Source organism: Manacus vitellinus, unplaced genomic scaffold (genome assembly GCF_001715985.3).
Source record: "Manacus vitellinus isolate BGI_N305 unplaced genomic scaffold, ASM171598v3 scaffold_25_pilon, whole genome shotgun sequence".
Classification (NCBI taxonomy): Eukaryota; Metazoa; Chordata; class Aves; order Passeriformes; family Pipridae; genus Manacus; species Manacus vitellinus.
This window is the reverse complement of record NW_021939882.1, coordinates 6,502,674-6,523,727: the sequence shown is the minus strand read 5'-3', so window position 1 is coordinate 6,523,727 and position 21,054 is coordinate 6,502,674. Positions and strand designations below refer to the sequence as shown.

The window sequence follows — 21,054 nt, the reverse complement described above, 5'->3', positions numbered from 1 at the left end:
CATATGCTCTAAGGTGAAAATGTCCTTGCTCTGCTCTGAGTTCTGAAATGTTTCACGTAGAATAAAAGTGAAATCATAAGAATGGGTGCTGGAGATGGAAATGAAGATGGAGGCCCAGAGGGTTGTCCTGAATCCAGTGGTTTCCGTCCCTGAGTTAATGCAACATGTGATTTTAATATATGTTCCACCACCCATCCTACAATGGGTGACTTAATTACTACCAGGGTCCTTGATGCCAGGTTGGAGCCCTTCCTCTGTTCCTAACTTCTGTGACAGTGGGTATTCACAGGTGAATACAGGCTCAAGCCTCTGCTACAGAAACTGCTGCCAGGGCTCAGGTTATATTGGGACAGCACTAAACTCGGGGGGGTTACTTACATGCAACAGAAACACAAAGCTCAGGAGTTCACTAAGCAGTGTCTGAAAATCAAATGGAGACTCTTTTTAATAGAAGTGTTACACGATATTTATGCCTGTTGTCTCTACCTGCTATAATCCAGTCCACCAGCTTTCTTTTCTCAAGCTATGTTTATGGACTTTGAAAATGAGTCATCTTTTGGTTTATGTAGGATTAAGAAATTTTCCCCTCCCTCCCCATAATCCAGATAAATGATATCCACTCTAGCTGTCCTGCCTACTCAGAGCTGCCAAGCACATTTATCTTGCCTAATCTTCTTTTCCAGGATCCATGCTGACTCCCCTTAAGCAATTACATATATCTAAATGTTCTGTGTGCATAATTGCTCTCCATGTATTTTCTGCCGCTGAGATCAGATTTACAAGCCTGCAGTGTTCTCAATCTTCTTCTAGTCGTTCTGCTTCTATTAGATGCTCACTGGTGCCTAATGCTGTGCTCTGTCCTTTAATAAATTATCAATACAGCACATACTTTATAAAGAAAAAGTCAAAATGGCCACCACTAAGACTCAAGAAAGGAAACTTTTTAAGTTATGCTTCTCTAATCTCCCCCAGCCTAGAGGCTTTTTCTTTCCTATAGGCCTGACAATTTCAAAAAGCCAAGTGCCTTTTTCAACACTTCCCTATCAGGGAGAAGCAGGAGGGGCTGCCCATGGGGCCAGCAAGCAGGCTGAGCTCCTCATCCAATGGCTACAGGGAGAGGGGACCCTGGCAGTGACCACAGTCAGACCAAACTCAGCCCCAGGGCCAGGGAAAAGGGGCTGCAGGGCCAGTGGCCCCCTCAGGGCCCTGACATCTCTCTGCAGTATACCCTGATGGTCTAAGTCATACCTCTGAGCCTTTCCCTCCACTGTTAAATACATTACCTTGCATTTTTCATACCTGTTCAGTATTTGTTTTTTCCTATATTGCCCCTCCTAGTTATTGCCATACTCTTAGCTTTCTATGTTATAAGTCATCCTACTTGAAGAAAATCAAACAAAAAGAGATCAGTCATCACCTGAGATCTGTAACTAAAATAGAAACAAAAGAAAGACCAAATACAGAGGGTAATATTTTGCTGAACTTCCATCTAACTGCACCAGTATTGCCCCAGAGAGAGGAGGAAGTAAGAGTCCTTTGCTCTGTCCTGTAAGAGGCACAGATAAGATGTACTTATCAACATGACAACTTTATTTTCTTTAATCAAAATACGATGTGTAGAGCATCTAGGACATTGTGTATCTGCAGCATAGAGCTCTTTGCCACAAAGGAATTTACAAACACAGAACTCCTCGTGCAGTTTAATTGCCAATGGATCTGGCTGGGTTGAGGAACCTAATGAAAAGCACAGAACCTCCTGCCCTGGGTTTCTATTATTATCTATAATTATAGGGATTGAGGTGCAGAAGAGATAGAGACACTTCATGGTTCCCCTCTTTTCGTCTGGACTTCTTGTTTCCAAAATCACTCTCTTCATTTCTTCTGCATTAGTTTAACATTAACCTCCAAAAGCAAAGCCTCCAGATCTGTGGGATATGCAGGCACTTACCAGGAATGCCCCCGTGTCACAGTTGGATGAATCAGGATTCCAGAAGCTGAAGCAGCTGTACTTTTCTCCTGATACAACAAACTAAACAGTTCTCAGCAGGAGGGAGGAGGACACTGTGCAAAGCTCCCCCCTTGATTGCATAGCAGATAATGAAGAGAAGGGATATCAAAAGTACAAGTAAAGGTTCAAGGCAGTGTTATGCATCCAGTTGACATGGACTTTTGTGCTTTTAAAAGAAGTCAGGTTTAAATGAACAGTACTCTTAAGAAGTATGCAGGTTGTGTGGACACTGAGACAAGCACTGCCTGCAGCAGAGTGGTCAGAGACAGTGTGTGTGATGCAGGTTTGCTCTTACAGTCATTATTTACATCTTGTTTGCATGAAAAGATAAGACGAATATTAGACACGTTAATACTTTAGTTACTAGGCATATCTTCATTTACACTGCTGTATTTAATTTGTCTTCATATCAAGGACTTTGTTTATGGATACTGGTTATCTTGTACTTTCACTGTGTCTCTTTATGCTTTTCTTTTTCTTCTAATATCTGTTGCTTTTGTGTATGACTGTCATCAGTGTACACAGTTGCAGTTTTGTTGGTGCTAACTATCTGCTAAAGGCTTGAAACAGTCATGCAGAGGCTTGGTTCCTGTTTCTTTTTCCTTTAGCTAATCAGAGAATGGATAGTTCCCCATAGCTCAGGGAGTTTGGTGGGAGAAAGTCCTCAGGGAGAAAATCCAAAGCTACTGCTTCACTACATGAACCAAGCAGTTCTTCATAATGCCTCTGATATTCACACACCTGGGAGGGGATAAAAAATACCTGCTGCTGTCACCCACTGGGCTATTTGTGCTTGTATTGCCTGTTCTTGCAAGAAACAGTAAAACTATTGCAAGACTGTTGATTTGCAATTTAGATTAATTATTTTGAGAAAATATATAGAGCATTACAGAGAGGAATGTGTTTTGCTTTCATCCAGACCCTTCTCCTATTCACAAACTCTTCCCTTCCTGCTGTCTTCATTTGGAAACTGAATTTGGGCAAAATAAAGCCTCTTTATATACAAGGGCATGTTAGTTAATTTTCAGTTCTTCAGACCCACACCCATCTTTTGAACCTCCACTGTTGCAAAGCGTCTGCTGCTCAAAATATTTCTCTTCCCACTCCTGCTAGAATATTGAAATATATAATTCATCTTGACCTTGTACCTTGTCAGCTTTTAATACTTCTGCTCCAGCATAAGCATGAAACCTTTTAACATCTTACTCCAGTTTCCAGAATTTGACCTTCTCCAGCCTTTCTCAGGGCCAAATAAATTCACTGAGACTTCTGCCAGTTGTCTGTTCCCCTGTTTAGATCTACCTGAATGGCAGCCTTGCCCCTGAGCACAACTGCTCCCTCACAATTTGGTGCCATCTGCAGACTTGCTGAGCATGCATTCCATCACCTCCCCAGGTCAGAGGTTCATCCCATTTGTTTCTTCCAGCTGTTAAAGAAAAGGACACAATTTTCTTCACAGTGGAAAAGGTGCAGTTGGCATTGTCCTCCCAGTATTTGTCCCAGGTGTTTGCCCCAGAGATCAGTTCTTCAGGCTTGTTGTTGAACTAATTGAACTTATACTGGATATTTGTGCTACCTTTTTTGGTCTCCTGAGGCAACAGAACTACATGGCTACGACTGGTATACAAATCCAAGCTTCTTTGTTATGGATTCTTTAACCTTGACTCCTGTTAAGCCTTTTTTCCATACCTTATTTGCCCATCCATCATTTAAAACTACTGTCCTGATTTTTTTATATTCTCATGACTCAGAAATTGCAAGTCACTCACTATTAGATGATGATTAGTAATTTTGAAAATTAGACCATTTGGTGGTCGAGTTAAAAATAAAAATATACCAGTTGAATCAAAAGGCAAGAACAGAACCTGGTATTTGAAATTGTAAAGTACTGGGTTGTTTTGGAAACTTCCCACATAGACAGTGCCAACAAGCACAACAACTTTGTGCACCAAACATCTCAGGCAAATATAGTATATATCTATAAAAGAAGGATCAGAAACTCCAAGCAATTAAAATTCCTACTGATGACTAAAAAGATTTGTGTGCTGCAGTGCTGGTGGAGGGAGGAAGAGGATAGCAGGAAGTCAGAAAATATTTTTACGTACAATTGGAGGTTAAAAGTACATCAGCCCCAAAGGTTCCAGGGATGTTTTTCCCAGACATATTGGCCAAAAGTGTCTCTTCTGTCTTCTGGCAGATGGCCAAGCTGGAGGACTAAGAGCCTGTTCCCACAACTGCAGTTCCCTCAGCTCAAACAGCAGAACCACGTGTGTTGGTCCACTCAGCGTTTCCCTAATTTCTCTGCTTAGCTTTCCCAGATTTCTTCCAAGTAAAACCTACAAGCTGTTTAGCCCCTCCTTTGCCTTGTAGCAACACAACAATCCCATAAAATGCAGGGCAAGCCCTGTGTGCACACATTCTGACTTGCACAGCATTGCCACTGGGGCTGGGGGAGGAGCAGTGGCTTTGGGGATCTGACCAGGGCCATCCCCTGTGATTGCACTCACTGCCATCACTACCAGTTCCCAGACTGCACTGAAAAGATTCAGAACTTAACTGCTGCACTCTTTGATACCAATGTGAATTACAGTAACCCCAGCAGAGTACTATCAAAACTTAAAAATACATGTGAAGCAATAATCTGTATCATTCACCTCTCATCAAGGTACTCCCAAGCATCAAGGCTTCCAAGTTTTATACCTGTACTTAAATGTAAGCACAGTAAGGAACCCTACTGAAATCAGTGGAACATTAAGCACAGACAGAAATCTTTTCTGTAATAGTTTTCTTAATGTAATTCCTAATCCCTGCTGTCTACACACTTTTTCTTTTTCCATACCTATTAATGCCATTTTTTCACGCTGGCAAATGCCCTGTGACATTACACAGCAGTCATTATTTTGGAAGCTGGTGTCACAGAACAGCCAATCCTCCTCAAGAGCCCTTTCTCAGGTTATAAAGGAGCCATTTCAGACAGAAGCCTCACTTCTCTAAAGGTTATAATTAAATACAAATTCAGGCAAGTAAGAGTTATAAAGTAGACAAACAACACTGCCAAGCCACCAGTTCCCTGAGCTCAAAGCTGCAACTCAGGGACCCTCAAGACAGTGTTAATCTTACCAATTCACGTCTGAACTGCAAAATCTCATCAAAACCAGTGTATACTGTAGGTTATGTATTTCTGTCTTATTATACAGCTCATCTAAGTTCCTGTTATACTGCAATCCCTAGATGTACAAGCAGTTTCATATGTGACTGGCTGTAAACACATCGAGCCAATCAGGGAAATAAAGATGTGCCACTGAAAAAGAGCATCCAGATTTGATTTAATTACAGAGCACGTGGGAACAAAATGGTTAAAAACTTGGGCAATTTATGTCATTAGTGAGTTAGTGTAAAACAGCCTCATGTAACTTAGGGCAGAAGTCACTGATATGATTTGAAATCAAGTTACCTGCTCTGCCAGGTGACACACGGGCACAGGTCACCTGGGAGCTCCTGCAGGTACCTCTGAAGGTGCCCTGGAGCAGGAGCTGGTTCATCTGCTGCCACCACACTCTCCACAGTCAGGGCATTTCCTGAGCCTCCTGCACAGCTGGGCAGTCCCTCTGAACACACTGCACAGGCAGGGAGGAGGAGTCCTGAACAGACTTATTTCTCCTTATGTTAATCACTGAAAAATTGGTTTCAGCCAACTGTCCTAATTCAAACAGCCGTGTTCACCTCTGCAGCAGAACAGACTCGAATGCAGTGAGTGGAGATAAATGTGTTGTTACAGGGGGGTGATGTCAGGCAAAGCTGAGTGAATTATTTCAGCTGTCTCTCTAGTAGTGAAGTGCCTTGAGACTGCAGCCTGCAAGGGGGATGCTGAGGACACAGATTCCCCCTGACAAGCTATAGCTGGACAGGGGGCTTTTCTCCACAGAACTGACAGTCAACCAATTTCTTGTTTCCCATTTCCTTATTCGTTACTTGGTACAAAAAAAGGTTAAAAGGAACTGTTGTTTCCATATTTTGGTTTAAGTATTTACATCTAAGATGATACTGTTACTGATTTTGTAACTTGCTATGATTTTCCCCTTTTAAGCATTAAGAATATTTTTCTTGGCAGGAAAACTATGTAGCAAACAGACATTACCATTAGGAAAATACTTGCCCTTAATCTTTGTATTGTCACAGCCTTCAGCTTGTGGTTGTAAAAGAAAGAAGTGATATCCAAATGGAGTTTGGTATTTATTTTATGTAGTCCACATATGGAGCAAAATGGAAAATACATTAAGAAATAAATATAGATTGCTAAATTTTATCACTAGCATACTGAAATTAAGTGTCTATTTATCTGAACAGAATCCACACATTTATATAAAGGGATTGGATATCTCAGCTTGTGACTTCCCACATATTTAATTATGACAGCTTGAAGTTCATCACTACTTTTGCCAGAATTTAGGTAGAATTACTCCAAAATGCCTGGTAAAAGGATTAACATATGAACATTCAACCTAGGTTATACTTCTGAGCCATACTATAAAAATTAAAGAATGAAAGGAGCTACCCATTTAATCCAGTCATAGTCAGTGTGACTTACTCCAAACCCCTCTAGGTTGTTTTTGCTTGCACTTCAAAATAAATTTTGAATTGTCAAAACTGTGCACTGTCACAGTTCAGTGTTTACAGCACTAGGGCTGGGACTGACTTGCTCAGTGTGGAAAAAAAAGTTCAAAAATTGCAGTTCCCTCCTCCCAGTAAAATGCCCAGTTCATCCCAATCAGGTGCTTTATGTCTGGGAAAGAAATCATTCTTCTTCCTTCCTGGGCAAACTGCTCCCTGTGAGGGGAGGAGGTGTACTCAGAATCTTCCTGATCCAGCACTGAGGCCCAGGGTGTTTCAGGCTCATATTTTCAGAACCTTCTGTACCTTTTGTGTGTACATTTTCCACATCCCCAAGGCAGTGACACATTGTCAGAGACATTGATATCACCTAATCTGACTCTGGAAATAGTTACTGAAATAAAGAGGAAAAAAACCAGCACTGAAATGGCACAGAGATTTCAAGAAGAACTGCAAATATTTATGATCCAGATAAACAAATCCTGATGGTAAAGAAAGAATCAACTACTGTTTCTCATGCTGGCAATATATATTTATTGTCATTTTGGAGATAAATTACCATGTGTATAACAGGACTTCAGACTAAAAACAAATTGGGATTATGAATGCTTAGCATATGCCAGTTGAAATTAAATGACTGAACATAAAGCTGACCTTTACAAGACCTTCAGTTGGTCTATTTTTGCGTGTGTCTCCCCTCAACCCCCTTCTTTTCTTTTCAGATTAAATCTGAACATCTTTCCCTCCTCCTTTATTTAAGCCTCAGAAAAATAAATGATCATCCAACTGCACCTTTTATTGGCTTTCCTAATAACTTGCTGCCAGTAGAAGAACATTTATATTGTTAATTCTACCATTTCAGAAGGAAGCAAACCTTTACAAACGTGTTCTTCCTCCACTTTACCCGGCTATTGAGTCCAGCTTTAAAGACAAGACTTAAGCAGACTAAAGACTTATATTAGACTATTGTGGTTACATTATTATGCTGCAAACCTTCAGCACAAGCACTTTGCTGTTCCAGAACAAGCTGCAGCAGTGCAAGGTCTGACAGTCTGTGCAAAAGAAGCCGCAGTGCTACAAATTCTTAAACACCTTTCCTCTCCATCTCACTGTATCAACTAACAAATTCCTCCCATCAGTTTAACCAATCCCAAATACTGCCCCCCAAAAAGAGAAAGATGAAGACATTTTATGCTTTTGTAAGAAAAACAAACAACCACCCAGTCAAAAAAAAGAAAAAAGGAATCCTCCAACTCCAGTCCCCCATCCAAAAAAACCCCCAGGTCAAAACTATTCCCCACCCTCCCCACCCCCTTCTAGCTTTTACAAGTCACCATTTAAACAAATGCATACAACTTACTGTACAAATACAAAGCTGCAGGCATTCAAGTTACAGAACATTCTGAAAATATTTCAAGCATAAAAAGTACACTTGATAATTGCAAAAATAAGGTTTCACTTTTTTAAAAAACATTTTGATCAGAGCTCAAGCAAAACAAGTTTTTAACTATTCCTACTTCAGCTCAACTCCCTAAGAACACCACCTGCAGAAGTTAAAAACAAAAAACTCGAATTTTTGATAATAAAGTAACCGACCATGTCTTTTAATGAGGAGAAATGGTATATACAACAATGACACAGACCTTAAGCATCAACAACATAGTTCAGCCAAAAGTAAGTCAGCAAGTGAAGTGATTCTTAGCATCCCATGGCACTGATTACTAAGAACCTCAATCTGCCTGGAACAGATACTAAGTTAGACTGGTACAAATGGAAGGAAAGATGCATGACATCAAATAGGTTCAGTTTTTGTCACTGAACTTTTTTTTAGGCTAACAGTTTCACTAGTGCAAGACCATTTGTTTACCCGATTAAATGAAAGCTCATAAATGTCACAATTTAAGAACACTCATACAAAACTATTTTTTCTTTTAAAAAAGTGCCACATAGCATACTTTTACTAAAAAAGTTACAAACTAATGGAAGACCGTCTGCCTCCATCTCTTGTCAATGAGGAAAGGCCAAAGTGATTCTTTGATCCCAGCTCGAAATGGTGTTCTCTGGCCTATCCCCAGCATCTCCAACTTGGAGCAGTCCAGCTGAGCATTCCTCGGGCGAAGGGCACCCACCACTGGGCTGTCAGTGATCTAAAACAGAAACAGGAGGTACAAAAACAACACACCAACAAGGAATCAGAAGTAACAGAAAAATACACATACATTAAAATTTTCCTTCATAGCTTTCTATGTAGGTATGTTCCTGTCCTCCCTTCTAACTATTTTCTGTGGGGTTTTTTTGTTTGGGATTTTTTTATTTGTTTGCTTGTTTTCTGGTTAACTTCATTTCAACAGATGTCAGGCAGGGCGGTGTGAAGTTAAATTTTTCTCACTCAGTTACTGCTGCTATTTGTGCTTTTCTACCTTATATTCCTATTTTCACTCTATGATTATAATCACAAGGTAAGAAATGCTCCAGAATGTTCACAGAACCATGTCTTGACCAATATACCTGAAGAGTAGATATGGGCAGAAAAAATTCAGACTCAGTGTTCTCCACTGTTTTTCTTGCCATCTTCCAAGCCACATTTCAGTTCCAGTGTTTACCAATTCCAAATCCTTGGAATTTATTTTGTATATAAATAAAATCTTGTTTAAATGTTATATTCTCACCACATTATCATTATGTCTTTAGTCTTACTTTCAAGTGTCAATAAAACTGCAGGACAGGCATTTTAAGGAAAGCAAAAATCCTTTTAAGTTCTTAAGTGCACGTATTCAGAAATAAATCTGGACATTGCAGAGTTTTTACGGATTCCTACCTGCAAGTTAATGTTCTGTCAATCTGTGAGCTTTTTTTAAGGTCAAAGATACAACAAAGATATGGATTTACTCATGACTCAGGGGAACTGTTCTGCAGAAATACCATTACATTGCAGATTGTGAAACTGGTGACTGACTGGGTAATTTTCCTAATTCAGCAGGTCAAAGCAGCTGTTGTTTTCCTGAGCTGGATTCCAGACAGCCCCCTCAGCAATACAGCTGCTGTGCCAGACAGGCACAACCCTCCTGAAGAGGAAGCTCACTGGCACAGCCAGTGTGAGACCAACTCCTTGGAATGACCAAGCACTTCCACCTTTCTCCAGGTCGAACAACACATCACTTACTGGTCTCAAGTGGCTGCTGGGGAGGTTGAAAGCATCTGCAATTGCACAGGCCATCTCATACTTAGTCATCTGCTCATTGCCAGACCAGTGAAATGTTCCTTTTACTGATGGGTCCTAGAGAAAGAACAGGAAGCACAGATGAAAAGCAGTAGCCAGCTGGCCCTCAGACTAATCCCTGGGCAAGAGCTGTACAGAATAATCACCCAGCAAGACCCCATCCTCAAAGGCACCTCACTGGTGTTCTGGGAACTCAGTACCTTTCCAGAGAACACACATCTGGGGATTGAGACTGGAAACTGTTCACAAACAGCCTGTGTTCTGGAGAATGAACAGGAGGGAAGGGAGCAGCCCAGCTCCACCCTCCAACCAAGGTCAAAGAGCTGGGGAGGAGCAACTCAGCTGTTCTGTGCTATTTGCTTACTTGAAAACAAAGGCAAAAGGCACCACACACATTCTGAATGTCAAACTGCAAATCCTGCAGGAGTCCAATCAAACTGCACCTTATCCACCTTATGTGCATGGTCCATGTTTTCTTTGTTACATGTATGAAAAAATAAAGGTGGTTGATTGTTGTTTCGTTCTGTTACCTTGCAAAGATGGTAATCTGAGGGTGCTGTGGTGAACAAACAATAAAGTATTTCAGTTCAGTGGCTTTGTTTTGCCACTTTAGTGTTCTTAACACAATAATCAAGGGCATCTTTGAGAATTACATTCAGCCACCATGGGGTTTTTTTAGTCCAAAATACCAATTTGTAAAAGGCACATCAGAATAAGTTAGGCATTTCCATTTCTCTCCTCTATACTAGAAGACACAGGACAACTTTCAGGTTTTGTCCCATCACTTCATTCACTTTTGTTTTAAAGACCACAATTCCCCCACAGTCACATAAAGGTACTGTAGTATTATAGCCAGTTCCTTCCTCCCTCCCAGCGTTCCAGAAATGCAAAGAATAATTCAGGTTATGTGCAGTTCTCAGTTGTTCAGAAACAAAACTGAGAACTCAAATTGTTTTTGCCTTGCAAAGGCTCATTTCTTGACACTCTTACCATCATTCTCTTCTCTGCCAGCTGTCTGCAAACAGCTGCTACATCCTTGACATTGGTAGGAAATCTCTGCTGCCAGTGGTCCATGTTGGCAGATTTATTACTGAACTGCACTTTATCAAACATAACAGTCACAGCACTTTCCTCCAGTCTTTCTACCTCTCCATACAAGACAGGAATCCTAAGTACTGCAGCTCCTAAAAGAAAGAATATTTTAAAAGCATTACCATTGGTATAGATAGGTATAAATGCTGCAGCACAACCTGAGAAGTAGTTTGGAAGTGTTAAGAAATAAGTTGATGATATTAAGCATCTACAAACCACAAATAAAAGGCAATTAGTTAATATGTTTACTCTCAGAGAATAATTTTAATTTATATCAAAGCAGTTTATAAACACTAAGATGTATAAATTTACTTTCATTTATTGCCATTGATTTCCAGGAAGTTAACAAGCTTTCATTAACAGCACAAAAGGGCCTGTTTGGGTTAGAACAAAAATTAAAAAATTAAAAAAAGTATGGAATTACTCCAGCACTCCCCATCCTCCCTGGATAAGAGTAAGAAGAAAAATTCCTTCCAATCACAAGTCACCATTTTCAGGCATCAATTAAAAAGATTTTTTCATCCAGCATGCAGCCACCTCTTGCATCAAGGAGGATACCATTTACCAGAAAAACAACATGAACTTTGGAATGCATAAAAAGCTTGACAAATAAGGAAGAGGTTCACAGAACACAGCAGTAAACAGTATTAGATTTCAAGACAGTGATTTGAGAAATTAAATTCACAGTAAACAAGTGCAAAGAGAAGGATATTTCATGATGGAATACTAGTCTATCTCAGTCATGAAGACTCAAAAAGGCTCTCAGGGGAATTCCAAGATGGCTATGACAAATTCACTAAAAGTAATAGCTTTGCTGAAAGAGAAAAAAAAATATCAGTCCTGAAATTTGAAGCTGATGTCACCAAACCATTGCAATTCTTAAAAGATTTGGAGGAAAATGCTACAGTTATTAGAGAGACAAACAGAAAAAGCTAACACAGAAGTTACTCTCACAGAAAAGTAAACCAGAATAAGTACTTAAACAAGAAAAACAAATAGAAAACCCAAATGACACTGATTTCCTGCTGCTCTAGAAACAATTATTTGGTCACTCTGCAAATATGTTCTTCCTCTCTTTAAATATTGGTTGAAACACCTCTTTTTTAATATCTTTAAAGTATTCATTGTTTGAGAAGACAACTGCCTTCCTTTTTTTTCTCAGCTATCTGGGACAAGGAGAGCATTAACCTCATGACCAACTGCTCTGAAGACCTACTGAAACTTTGCAGCTTTCTAAATATAACCTGTATTCCCTCCTAACCAAATGTGAAAACACCCAAACTATTATTGGAGATTCTTGCATTGTACAACAGAATTTGACAGGGCAGTTCTTCGCCCAACCACACGTCTGACAGACTGAATTCAACCTACAAATTAGGGGTTGAGAAAACAAATACATGTAAAATATTTATATTTGTATGAAGCAATAGAACTGGTATTTTCAAGGACCTTACTTAGCACCACCTCAAAACTCCTTCTGCCAATAATACCCCTCTGCACCCCACTGCTGCCTGACACATCCTGCTCAAAAAGGCTACAAAACCAAACTGAATGTTGAGCTGGGGAAGGGTCTAAGCAAGATACCCACACGTACTTGAACTTGGGGAAGTCTTATCTTCATTACCCATCTAGAAGAGGGAGCAAACAGCATCACAGTCAAATTCAGAGATGACATTTAATCAAGAGGTGGAGTGAATAACTTATCATTCAAATTTATTTATTACTTAAATTGGACTTTTCCTATCCAAGTATTTTTTAGAAAGTCTCTTTCTTAGTAGTGATGCCAAACCTATCTTACATAGTTTATATTTACTTACAGAAAGATCATCACACTAATTTATGTATTGCTCAATTCTCTCTGAGCAGCACAGAATCACAGTGCAAGTATCATACTGACATATCAGAAGACTTTTCTGCAAGTGTACTGAGATTATTTTCTTCAAATTCTTTGAAAAACTACAAGTGCTTCTTTCCTTATAATCTGTGACTGGAAACTGATGGCACACTAACTAGAAACAGCCCAACCTCTCTTTTAAACAAGAAAGAAGTCTTAAATTAAAGGCAATATGTTCAGTCCCAAGCTTCTTTTCCTTATTGAATAGAATTTTTTTAATTATGTGTGGACATTTTGAATGCCAAATTTTCATTAGGAAAAGATTAAAACAACAAATTAAAAAATAAAATGAGTTGCTTAAAATCACAAATGTGTTATTAAGCCTTTAGGAAGTGTTACAAGCAGGAATCTGATGTGTGTGGTAAGCTAGGTGGGTAAAAACAAAATGGGTGGCCCACTGGCTTCTGTAATGAAAGCAAAACCTAAAGGTAACAAGAGAACATGTTGATTTGATCTGCTGGTTTTCCCTTTAAGTGAACATACACTGAGAACACTTGCAGTGCATCCCCCTAAATAACAGCAGCTGTATATTGAGTGAGGTATTTTACCTTTCCTTAGGAACAGCAGATTCACAGGAGAAAAAGGCTCACCAATGTCCATCAGCAGAGACAAGTAACACAAATGATGATGGGAACAGGTAAGAAATAAAGCTTTAGTCAACCTATAGGCAAGAGCAACCATTCACAAGCAAGGACTGACTGCTAATCCCATTCTTCTCTGGATCTCGTTTCCATGGTTTGGCAACTTCACCACTGACTTAGGAGTCTATTAAGCCAATCTACAACTAAGCAAAAATAGAAAGCCTCTATTAAAAACAGCTGAGTGTATTCTTACCTTCATTGTTTTCCAGGACTGCCTTTTCACCCTCCAGCTTGGTTTTACCATATAAATTCAGGGGATTTGGTACATCAGTCTCTTTATAAGGAGGGCTTGTGCCATCAAACACATAGTCTGTACTGATGTAGATCAGAAACGCTCCAACTCCAGCTAGGAAGAAAATGTTTATATATAGTTTATTTTAATTCATGCCTTGTTTGAAATGCCAACAAACTTCAAAACAAATCTCCCAAGGAGCTCATGTTCTCTCCCCATTCATTCCTACTGCTTTGTTGCTGATCCTTCACATATCTGTGCACAACACCCTTACAGAAAACGGATGGATGGCACACTGATGGCAGAAGTAACATTCAGCACTTAGAGTAACTTACTTGTATTGATGTTCCTGTATAAATAAATGCAGTATTTAAAAAAAAAAAACAATCCATGACATGGTCTCCTTACCTGCCTCTTTTGCCAAGTTTGCTGAAGCAGCCACATTGAGCTGAGAAGCAGCATCTGGTTGACTTTCTACAACATCTGGCCTTCTTTCAGCAGCACAATGCACTATAACATGAGGCTGGAAATTAAAGACTAATTTTAAACAAGAGATTGCAGTTGCACCCTAACTGTAGTGATGATGCCCCTCAGGCAAAAGTGAAGTAATAAAAGTAGCAGTGTTACTTTTAATCACGGCATTCTGAGGAGCATGTGTTCCCTGGGGAGTACAATACAACCTTGCTGCCCCAAGATACCAAAAAAATTTATCATTAGTTTTGCAATTGTGATCTTCAGCAGCTTCAATTTTACAGTGAGATTGAAGTTGTAGGTTTTGCCTTTTTAACTCTGTATAATAAAATATATTAATACAAAGATGTATTTCTCACATGCACAAGGGTGCTAAAAATTTTTAGATAAGCCATTTACACACGGCTTATTTAACATATGAAGATTATTAAGGAGATATTAAAAGCCATTTTATAGAATTGCAGGGTTTATATATTCCCTTTTCCAGATGAACTGAAAAAAACAGTGAACTCCTCACGGCACTGCAGTTACACACAGTTACACACAGTTCCTGCTGTTGTGTTCAGGTGTTCTTGCACTTCACCAGAACTGTGTATGGACACATTACTGTGTCAATAACTCACATTTCTCTTGTCCTTTGTTCTGCCATGTACAGCTGTGCCTGCAGCCTGTCGAGGTGAGGACAGCACAGGTCAGAGCTGTCTGTCCCCACAGAGCAAACCTACTCTGGGTGGGGCACAACACACATTTGTCAGAGCTCTGCCCAAGCATCAGCCCCACTGCAGTCCCAGAGCTCAGCAGCACCATCCACTGACTACTGTACAAAGTACCCCATCCATCCACTTCATACTCCACAAACATACCTGGAAGTCGTGGATAATGTCATGAACTGCAATAGAGTCCAGAAGATTAATCTGTTCAAATCTGGGCTGAGCTCTCCTGTATCCGCAGCCAACTGCATTCCAGTTATTTTCACGGAATTCTTTAAACACAGCTCTGCCAAGAAGTCCCGTTGCACCAGTGATCAAAACTCGCCTACTGGGAATGTCAACATCTTCCTAGGAAAATGACAACAGCAAAAGTTTTGTTTCTACTGCAATTTTCTACTGTTTTCTCTTTAGAAGTATGCGAGGCCACAGTCAGAGCTACTCTATTAAATAAGCTTTTCCTGAGTCTTTTGGAGTGTCATGGAACACAAACATCTGGGAGCACCAATACTGCAGCCAGATTAATATTTAAACATACACTTAAAGATAATGAAAACAAAACTTTAGCAGGAAAGTCATTTACAACAAACCAAACCACTACTGAAGACAGAATTTTAAGTTCATTCAAAAGCTGACAGCTTTGTGCAGTCTGAAAGGAGGGAAACAACTTCTTTAGAAAATGGACCCAAAAGATGTAAGATTTAGGGTCCAAATGGTACAACAAATAATTTTGCATAGATTATGCCTGTTAGAAGCTTCAGCAATACAACATAAATCACTGTAAGAACTAAAGACTTGAATTTTATTATTAAATAGAACAGTAATTGATTGTTACTCAACAAAATAGTCTAATAAGTAAAACCAACACACAGATCTCTTGCCAGTTTTACAAAATGCACCTGAAAATGATTTGACAATTTCAACTCTCAATCTACACAACAGACTAAAGCTGTACTTCAGGTCCCCGTTTTGGTACTGGGACAACTTTGTACATCAGCACACACAAACTTTATCCACCTCTCAGTAGAACATCAAGTTTTAAAGGCAGCAAACACAAGATCCGTGTCTGTCTATATAATCTTTATTTTCCTTTCATGCTTTGCCTCTGCATCTACCATGAACAACAGCAACATGAAAACTAAAACACAACACAAAAACGAAAGCATATGCTTACCATGCCAGTACAGAAAAAAACTGGGTGTGCAGAACCCACAAACCTTGGATTTCCTGACTACTTTACACAAAAGGACAATTTGTGATAACTGACTATAATTTTGTACATCACAGAATACTTCTGCTATGCAATCCCAACAGCCTAGGAATTTCTGAGCATTGTACCAGACTGCTACTTTTTGATTGCAGCTCAGGAAACCACAGCAATTGCTTCCAAATTACTGTTTTTCACCCTTGAAATTACAAAGCTTTTGTTCCACAAGGGTATATGCAAAGTTCTGTGCATGACAGAAACGGCCTATCCCAAAACAATTGCTTCCAGTTCCCAGCACTGTGCGTGCATTTGTCTCATCTCCAAATCTCCAGGTGAAGGATGACTTATTCCCATCAGTACTGGATGAAAATTAATAATTTATATCTGGACACTTGCCTGAAAATGACAGACTACAGCAAGTGATGTTTCAAAAATTTTGTTTGTTGACGTCCTTAAATTTTACCTCAGAACACAAGTTTATTTACATTTTTAAGGCTATTCATGTTTCTCTGAAGAGCATGAGTGAGAATGTGCAACTACTGTTTTCTCCTGTACTTTTTCCCTTTGCAAAATCTGCCCAGAGTGTCACAGGACATTTGATCAGTGTTTCTGCAGCCAGAGCTGCCCTAACAAACATCCAAGACTTGCTGCAGAACAGAGTCAAACGGTTCTCTAAAAATGTCACCAAACATCTTTAATAAGAAAGAAGTGATCAACACAAAACCAAGTGTCACTCGTAAAATCTGACATTTCTAAGCCTCATTCATCTAAGTTTGTTTATTCTGCACAGCATAAAGAGGATGTTACATCAGCAGCACAGCTTGAACTGGACACAAACACAGCTTTCACCAAGCACAGCTCGCATCCTGTTGCTCTTGTCTGCAAGACTCATTGATTTTAGTCACTTGTTTCTGAAAAAGCAAGATAAAGGGTAGATGTTTCCAACACAAACCAACTACCAGTTTGAACCTATTTCACCTTGCCAGAAGTTACACATTCTGGTGATAACAAAACCTGCATAGATGAACTCTTTCCCTAGAAGCTCCTTCACAGAACATCCCCCAGCTGCAGCAGCATTTCTGTCTCAGAACCACAGAACTTCTGAGCCCAAAGGCCCTCTGAAGCTCCATGTTCCCACCACTGCTGTTTGCAGGTGCTCTCAGATGTGCAGAAGGTGCTGCTGTTGTCCACACACAGACAAGAGAGCTACAAAAGCACACTTCGATTTTGAAGTAATTTTATATACTGTTACTGTACATAAAGAATAGAAGACATTCTAGAACTCAAATATTATCCTTCTGCCTGCAAGTTTTATAGGTGTAAATGCAGGTCCCTGTTCAGATAAGCCTTGTGCTAACAAATCCTTCACTTGTGTTTCTCAACTAAGCCACAACCACATTCCAATCATCAAGCACGCAAAAACTTGTCTTCACAAACCATTTTGAATAACACCACTGATACGAAGAATTTTGAGCTTCATAGTGAAGCATCCAATTTAATTCTGGTTTATCTGATGTCAACATTAACTAAGAATTAACACAATAAAAAACGAATTGTGCTTGGCTGTCTCACTCACATAAAAATAAACAAGTGGCAACATCGTAAGATTAAAAAATAACACTTATGAGACATCAGATTACTTTGCAGAGGCTAACGAAATACAAAACAGGAGTGTAATTTACAAAGAGAGCAAAACGTGATGCGTTTCGAGGTGAAAAACAGAAACGAGTACTCTTTAAGCTTCGTATTTTTATTTAGAAAACCACGACGAACTCAAAACACCAACTTTAAGGAATGGCCACCACAAAGCGGAAGCTCCGACTGTAACACACATTTGCAACATAATACGGCGATACACAAGTCCCTGCAGGGAAGGCACGGGGAGACCGAGCTCCGGCTCAGCTCTGACATAACCCTGCAGCGACAGAAGGCAAAAGGGGAAGCCCTCGGGCTTTGCAAAATTCCGCCTGACAGCCGAACCCTCAGCCGCGCTCCCAGAGGCTGCTCCGCGTTCCCCTCGCCCACCAAACCCCCACTGCTGCGGCAGCTCACGGACACCTGTGGGGATCACGGGCACCGCCCGGGACAGAGGGCAGGGCCGAGCCTCCCAAAGGAAACCCGTGTGGAATCTCTGCACAGGCTCCCCATGGCACAGAGACCCTCCCTGTGCCGTGACCCCTCAGCGCCCTGTGGCCATTCCGGTCCGACCCCGCGAGCAGTCACCGCGCCGCTCGGCCCCCGGAGCCCCCGGCAGCGCTCCCCGCGCTCCCTCAGGCGCAGCCCCCGCGGCCGCGGCCCCCCCGCCCCGGGCCTCCCTCAGCGCTCGGGCCTGCCCGCCCGGCCCCGCGCCGCGCTCTCCCGCAGAGACCCGCCCCCCGAGCTCACCTCCAGAGCTCCCCGCAGAGACTCACCTCGACGAGCTCGCAGCGGCCCGGCGCGAAAGAGATCAAAGCGGAGCTCCTTCCTCCCGGCCGGACCGATGGCCGGGCCTGCTGCCGTCCCGCCCCCGCGCCCGGCGCTGCGCGACGCGACGGGCCCGACAGGGGGCTGCCCGAGCCGGCGGCCGCGCCGCGCGCGACGCACGCGCCCCCCGCCGTCCGGGCGCTCATTGGCTGGGAGCGCTGGAGGGGCGGGGCCGGCGCGAAGGGGCGGGGCTTTGTAATCCCGGAGTGACAAGCCCGATCCCACGTGGAGCGGTGGGAAAGCGGCTGTTCCCAACACCGAGAAAAGCGCTTTTTAAAAAAAATTAAAATACAGGGCCCACGGCACGCGCTTTAGCAGGGACACAACAGTCCCGTCCCCTCTCCATGAAGCCTAAAAGCATACTGGCTTTTAGGAAACCAGCCCCAATGCCCATTACTGGTGTTGATTTTCTCGGGCGGGAGTGAGGCACAGTGTACCCGGGCTGCCTCAGCTGCAGGCTGGCTCCTGTTTTCATCGTGTTTATGGTGCTTCGAACAGTAAATAGTTACTGCAGTAATCACCTGACTGACTTTTAGCACTACTAAGTTCACCTACTGAAACTGTGCTCTTTCCATTGTAATCTTTCACATGAGGAACTCCATAATTGGACCAAAATATCTTATTTGGCTGCTAGAACATTCCTCTTAATATGGCTCTGTCACAATCACTAGAAGTTACTTCATTTCTCCTTTTAGAAGGGTAGACAACAATAAGCATTTTCAACTTGCCTTTATCCAGAGTTTGATCTAAAGCCCACTAGTGAATCCCACAGAGAAGGTGAAGCTGCCTTTGAGAAAGCAAGCACTGCTTATGGCACACATCCTATATATATCATTTTATGCCTACAACATGACAGATTTGGTTTTCTCTGATGCAAGTTTTGAAAGTAACAGGAACCTGTATACAAAGTGGTGCTGTGCCATTTCTGACCCACAAAGGCTGAGACCATGCCTGGCATTTTTTTAAACAACAGGACTAAAGTTAAGTAGATGAGTAAGAATTAGTGGCCAAGACTCACTTTAGCTACATTCACACTTATATCTGGCCCTCATGAATTTACTTCAACTTGACTTGATTAGAACAGTATTTAATTGGTAGTAGTCAAGGAGGGAAACCAGCTGATACTTTATGAACTAACATACAGTTGAAGAGAAATCAGAAAAATCTATCAGAATTTATTAGAATCATGCTAAAATTTAATAGAATTATATTGTAAATGGCCTTTACTTATGACAAACAACTAATATTCACAGGACAAAAAAGTGATAGATAGATATAAACTACTTCAGGCAGTTTCTGCCTTCTTGTAATGCAGGTGCCCTTTTCTTCCTTGTAACAAGCTACTGATATTTCTTTCTCTTTCATTAAACTTAGAATTCTGTTTTAAAATAACAGTAACTCATAACTTCAAATCCAGAAGGAAAAATCTATGAAGAAATGCTGAACTATTCAGCAGCTCTGAGGTAACAACTCCCAGCACATCTAATGCCACACCACTTCCTCCCAACACAGACTGGAAGAGCCTCCTGTGCATCTTAACATAAACCATGACATGGAAATGAAAATTTTGCCTTCCAGGCTTTGAGCAAGAGAAAAATAGAGAAAGCATGAACACTGAAGCTTTGAGCTAGAACCAATCATCAGCCTGTAAAATACCTTCACTTTTTTGTCGGCAGCATAAATTACAAAAACAATGTATAATTTGTTATCTTCATTACATAACATAATCTATTTTTTCCTCATATAATCTATTTTTTCCTCAAATATTTACCTGGATTCAGTAGTGTTCTACCTATACTTCCAATTTATTTACTGCCATTACATTCACTTTGTGAAACACTGATTTCATGGAACAGTTCAACAAAAATTATATTGTTGTCTGTATCACAGTCATTCAAGCACAATGCACCCCTGGATGACTCAATGGACCATTCATTAAATTAACATTTCAGACTGTAATTCACAGAGACTGAAGAATAATTAAGTCTCTCTCCCCCCTCCTGTTTCTGTTTCCTTAGATTCTGTAATCAAAGTGTGGCAGCATCATATTAATGCAAATATGCAGAGCCTTACCTGCTCCATTCCCACCAGCATTTCAGGCATTGCCTCAAACTCCAGAGGGAATCACCAGCCTAGGAAATTATTGCAGTTCACCTGTGCTCTTGCCCCTTTATGGGCTGTGCCTGCACAGAGCACATACACTGGAAGCAGCAATGGCTCTGCTGACCTTTGAAACCCAAACACTAATCCAAGCCCCACATCACGTGTGGCTCAGAATCCTGTTAAGCTTTTGGTCTGGTCCCAGCAGTACCATTTAAGCAGCTCAGTGTGAGCCTAAACTTTTACTTCATATGAGGCAGCAGGAGCAGGCACAGCCATTGTGTGTACAAAATTCATTCAAAGCACTGGCACTGAGTCTTACACAGTTTTCCTTTTATAGGAAACAGGAGGAGGGCTCTAATTAGGTCAGGCAGGTTGAGGATTCTAACAGCTCTTCATTTTACATTT

The 21,054-nt window shown here is 41.0% G+C and overlaps 1 protein-coding gene across 1 annotated transcript; it reads right to left on the bottom strand.

Moving 5' to 3' along the window:
- Nucleotides 1-7,129: 7,129 nt before the first annotated feature.
- MAT2B (methionine adenosyltransferase 2B) lies at nt 7,130-20,649 on the bottom strand. The gene is made up of 8 exons (XM_029960194.1): nt 20,620-20,649; nt 18,495-18,791; nt 15,033-15,227; nt 14,107-14,221; nt 13,660-13,812; nt 10,830-11,023; nt 9,783-9,896; nt 7,130-8,766 (listed from the first exon to the last, which is right to left on the bottom strand). Exons 1-8 carry the CDS (start codon nt 20,647-20,649, stop codon nt 8,596-8,598), a joined length of 1,269 nt encoding a protein of 422 aa, XP_029816054.1. The 3' UTR covers nt 7,130-8,595.
- Nucleotides 20,650-21,054: the final 405 nt, after the last annotated feature.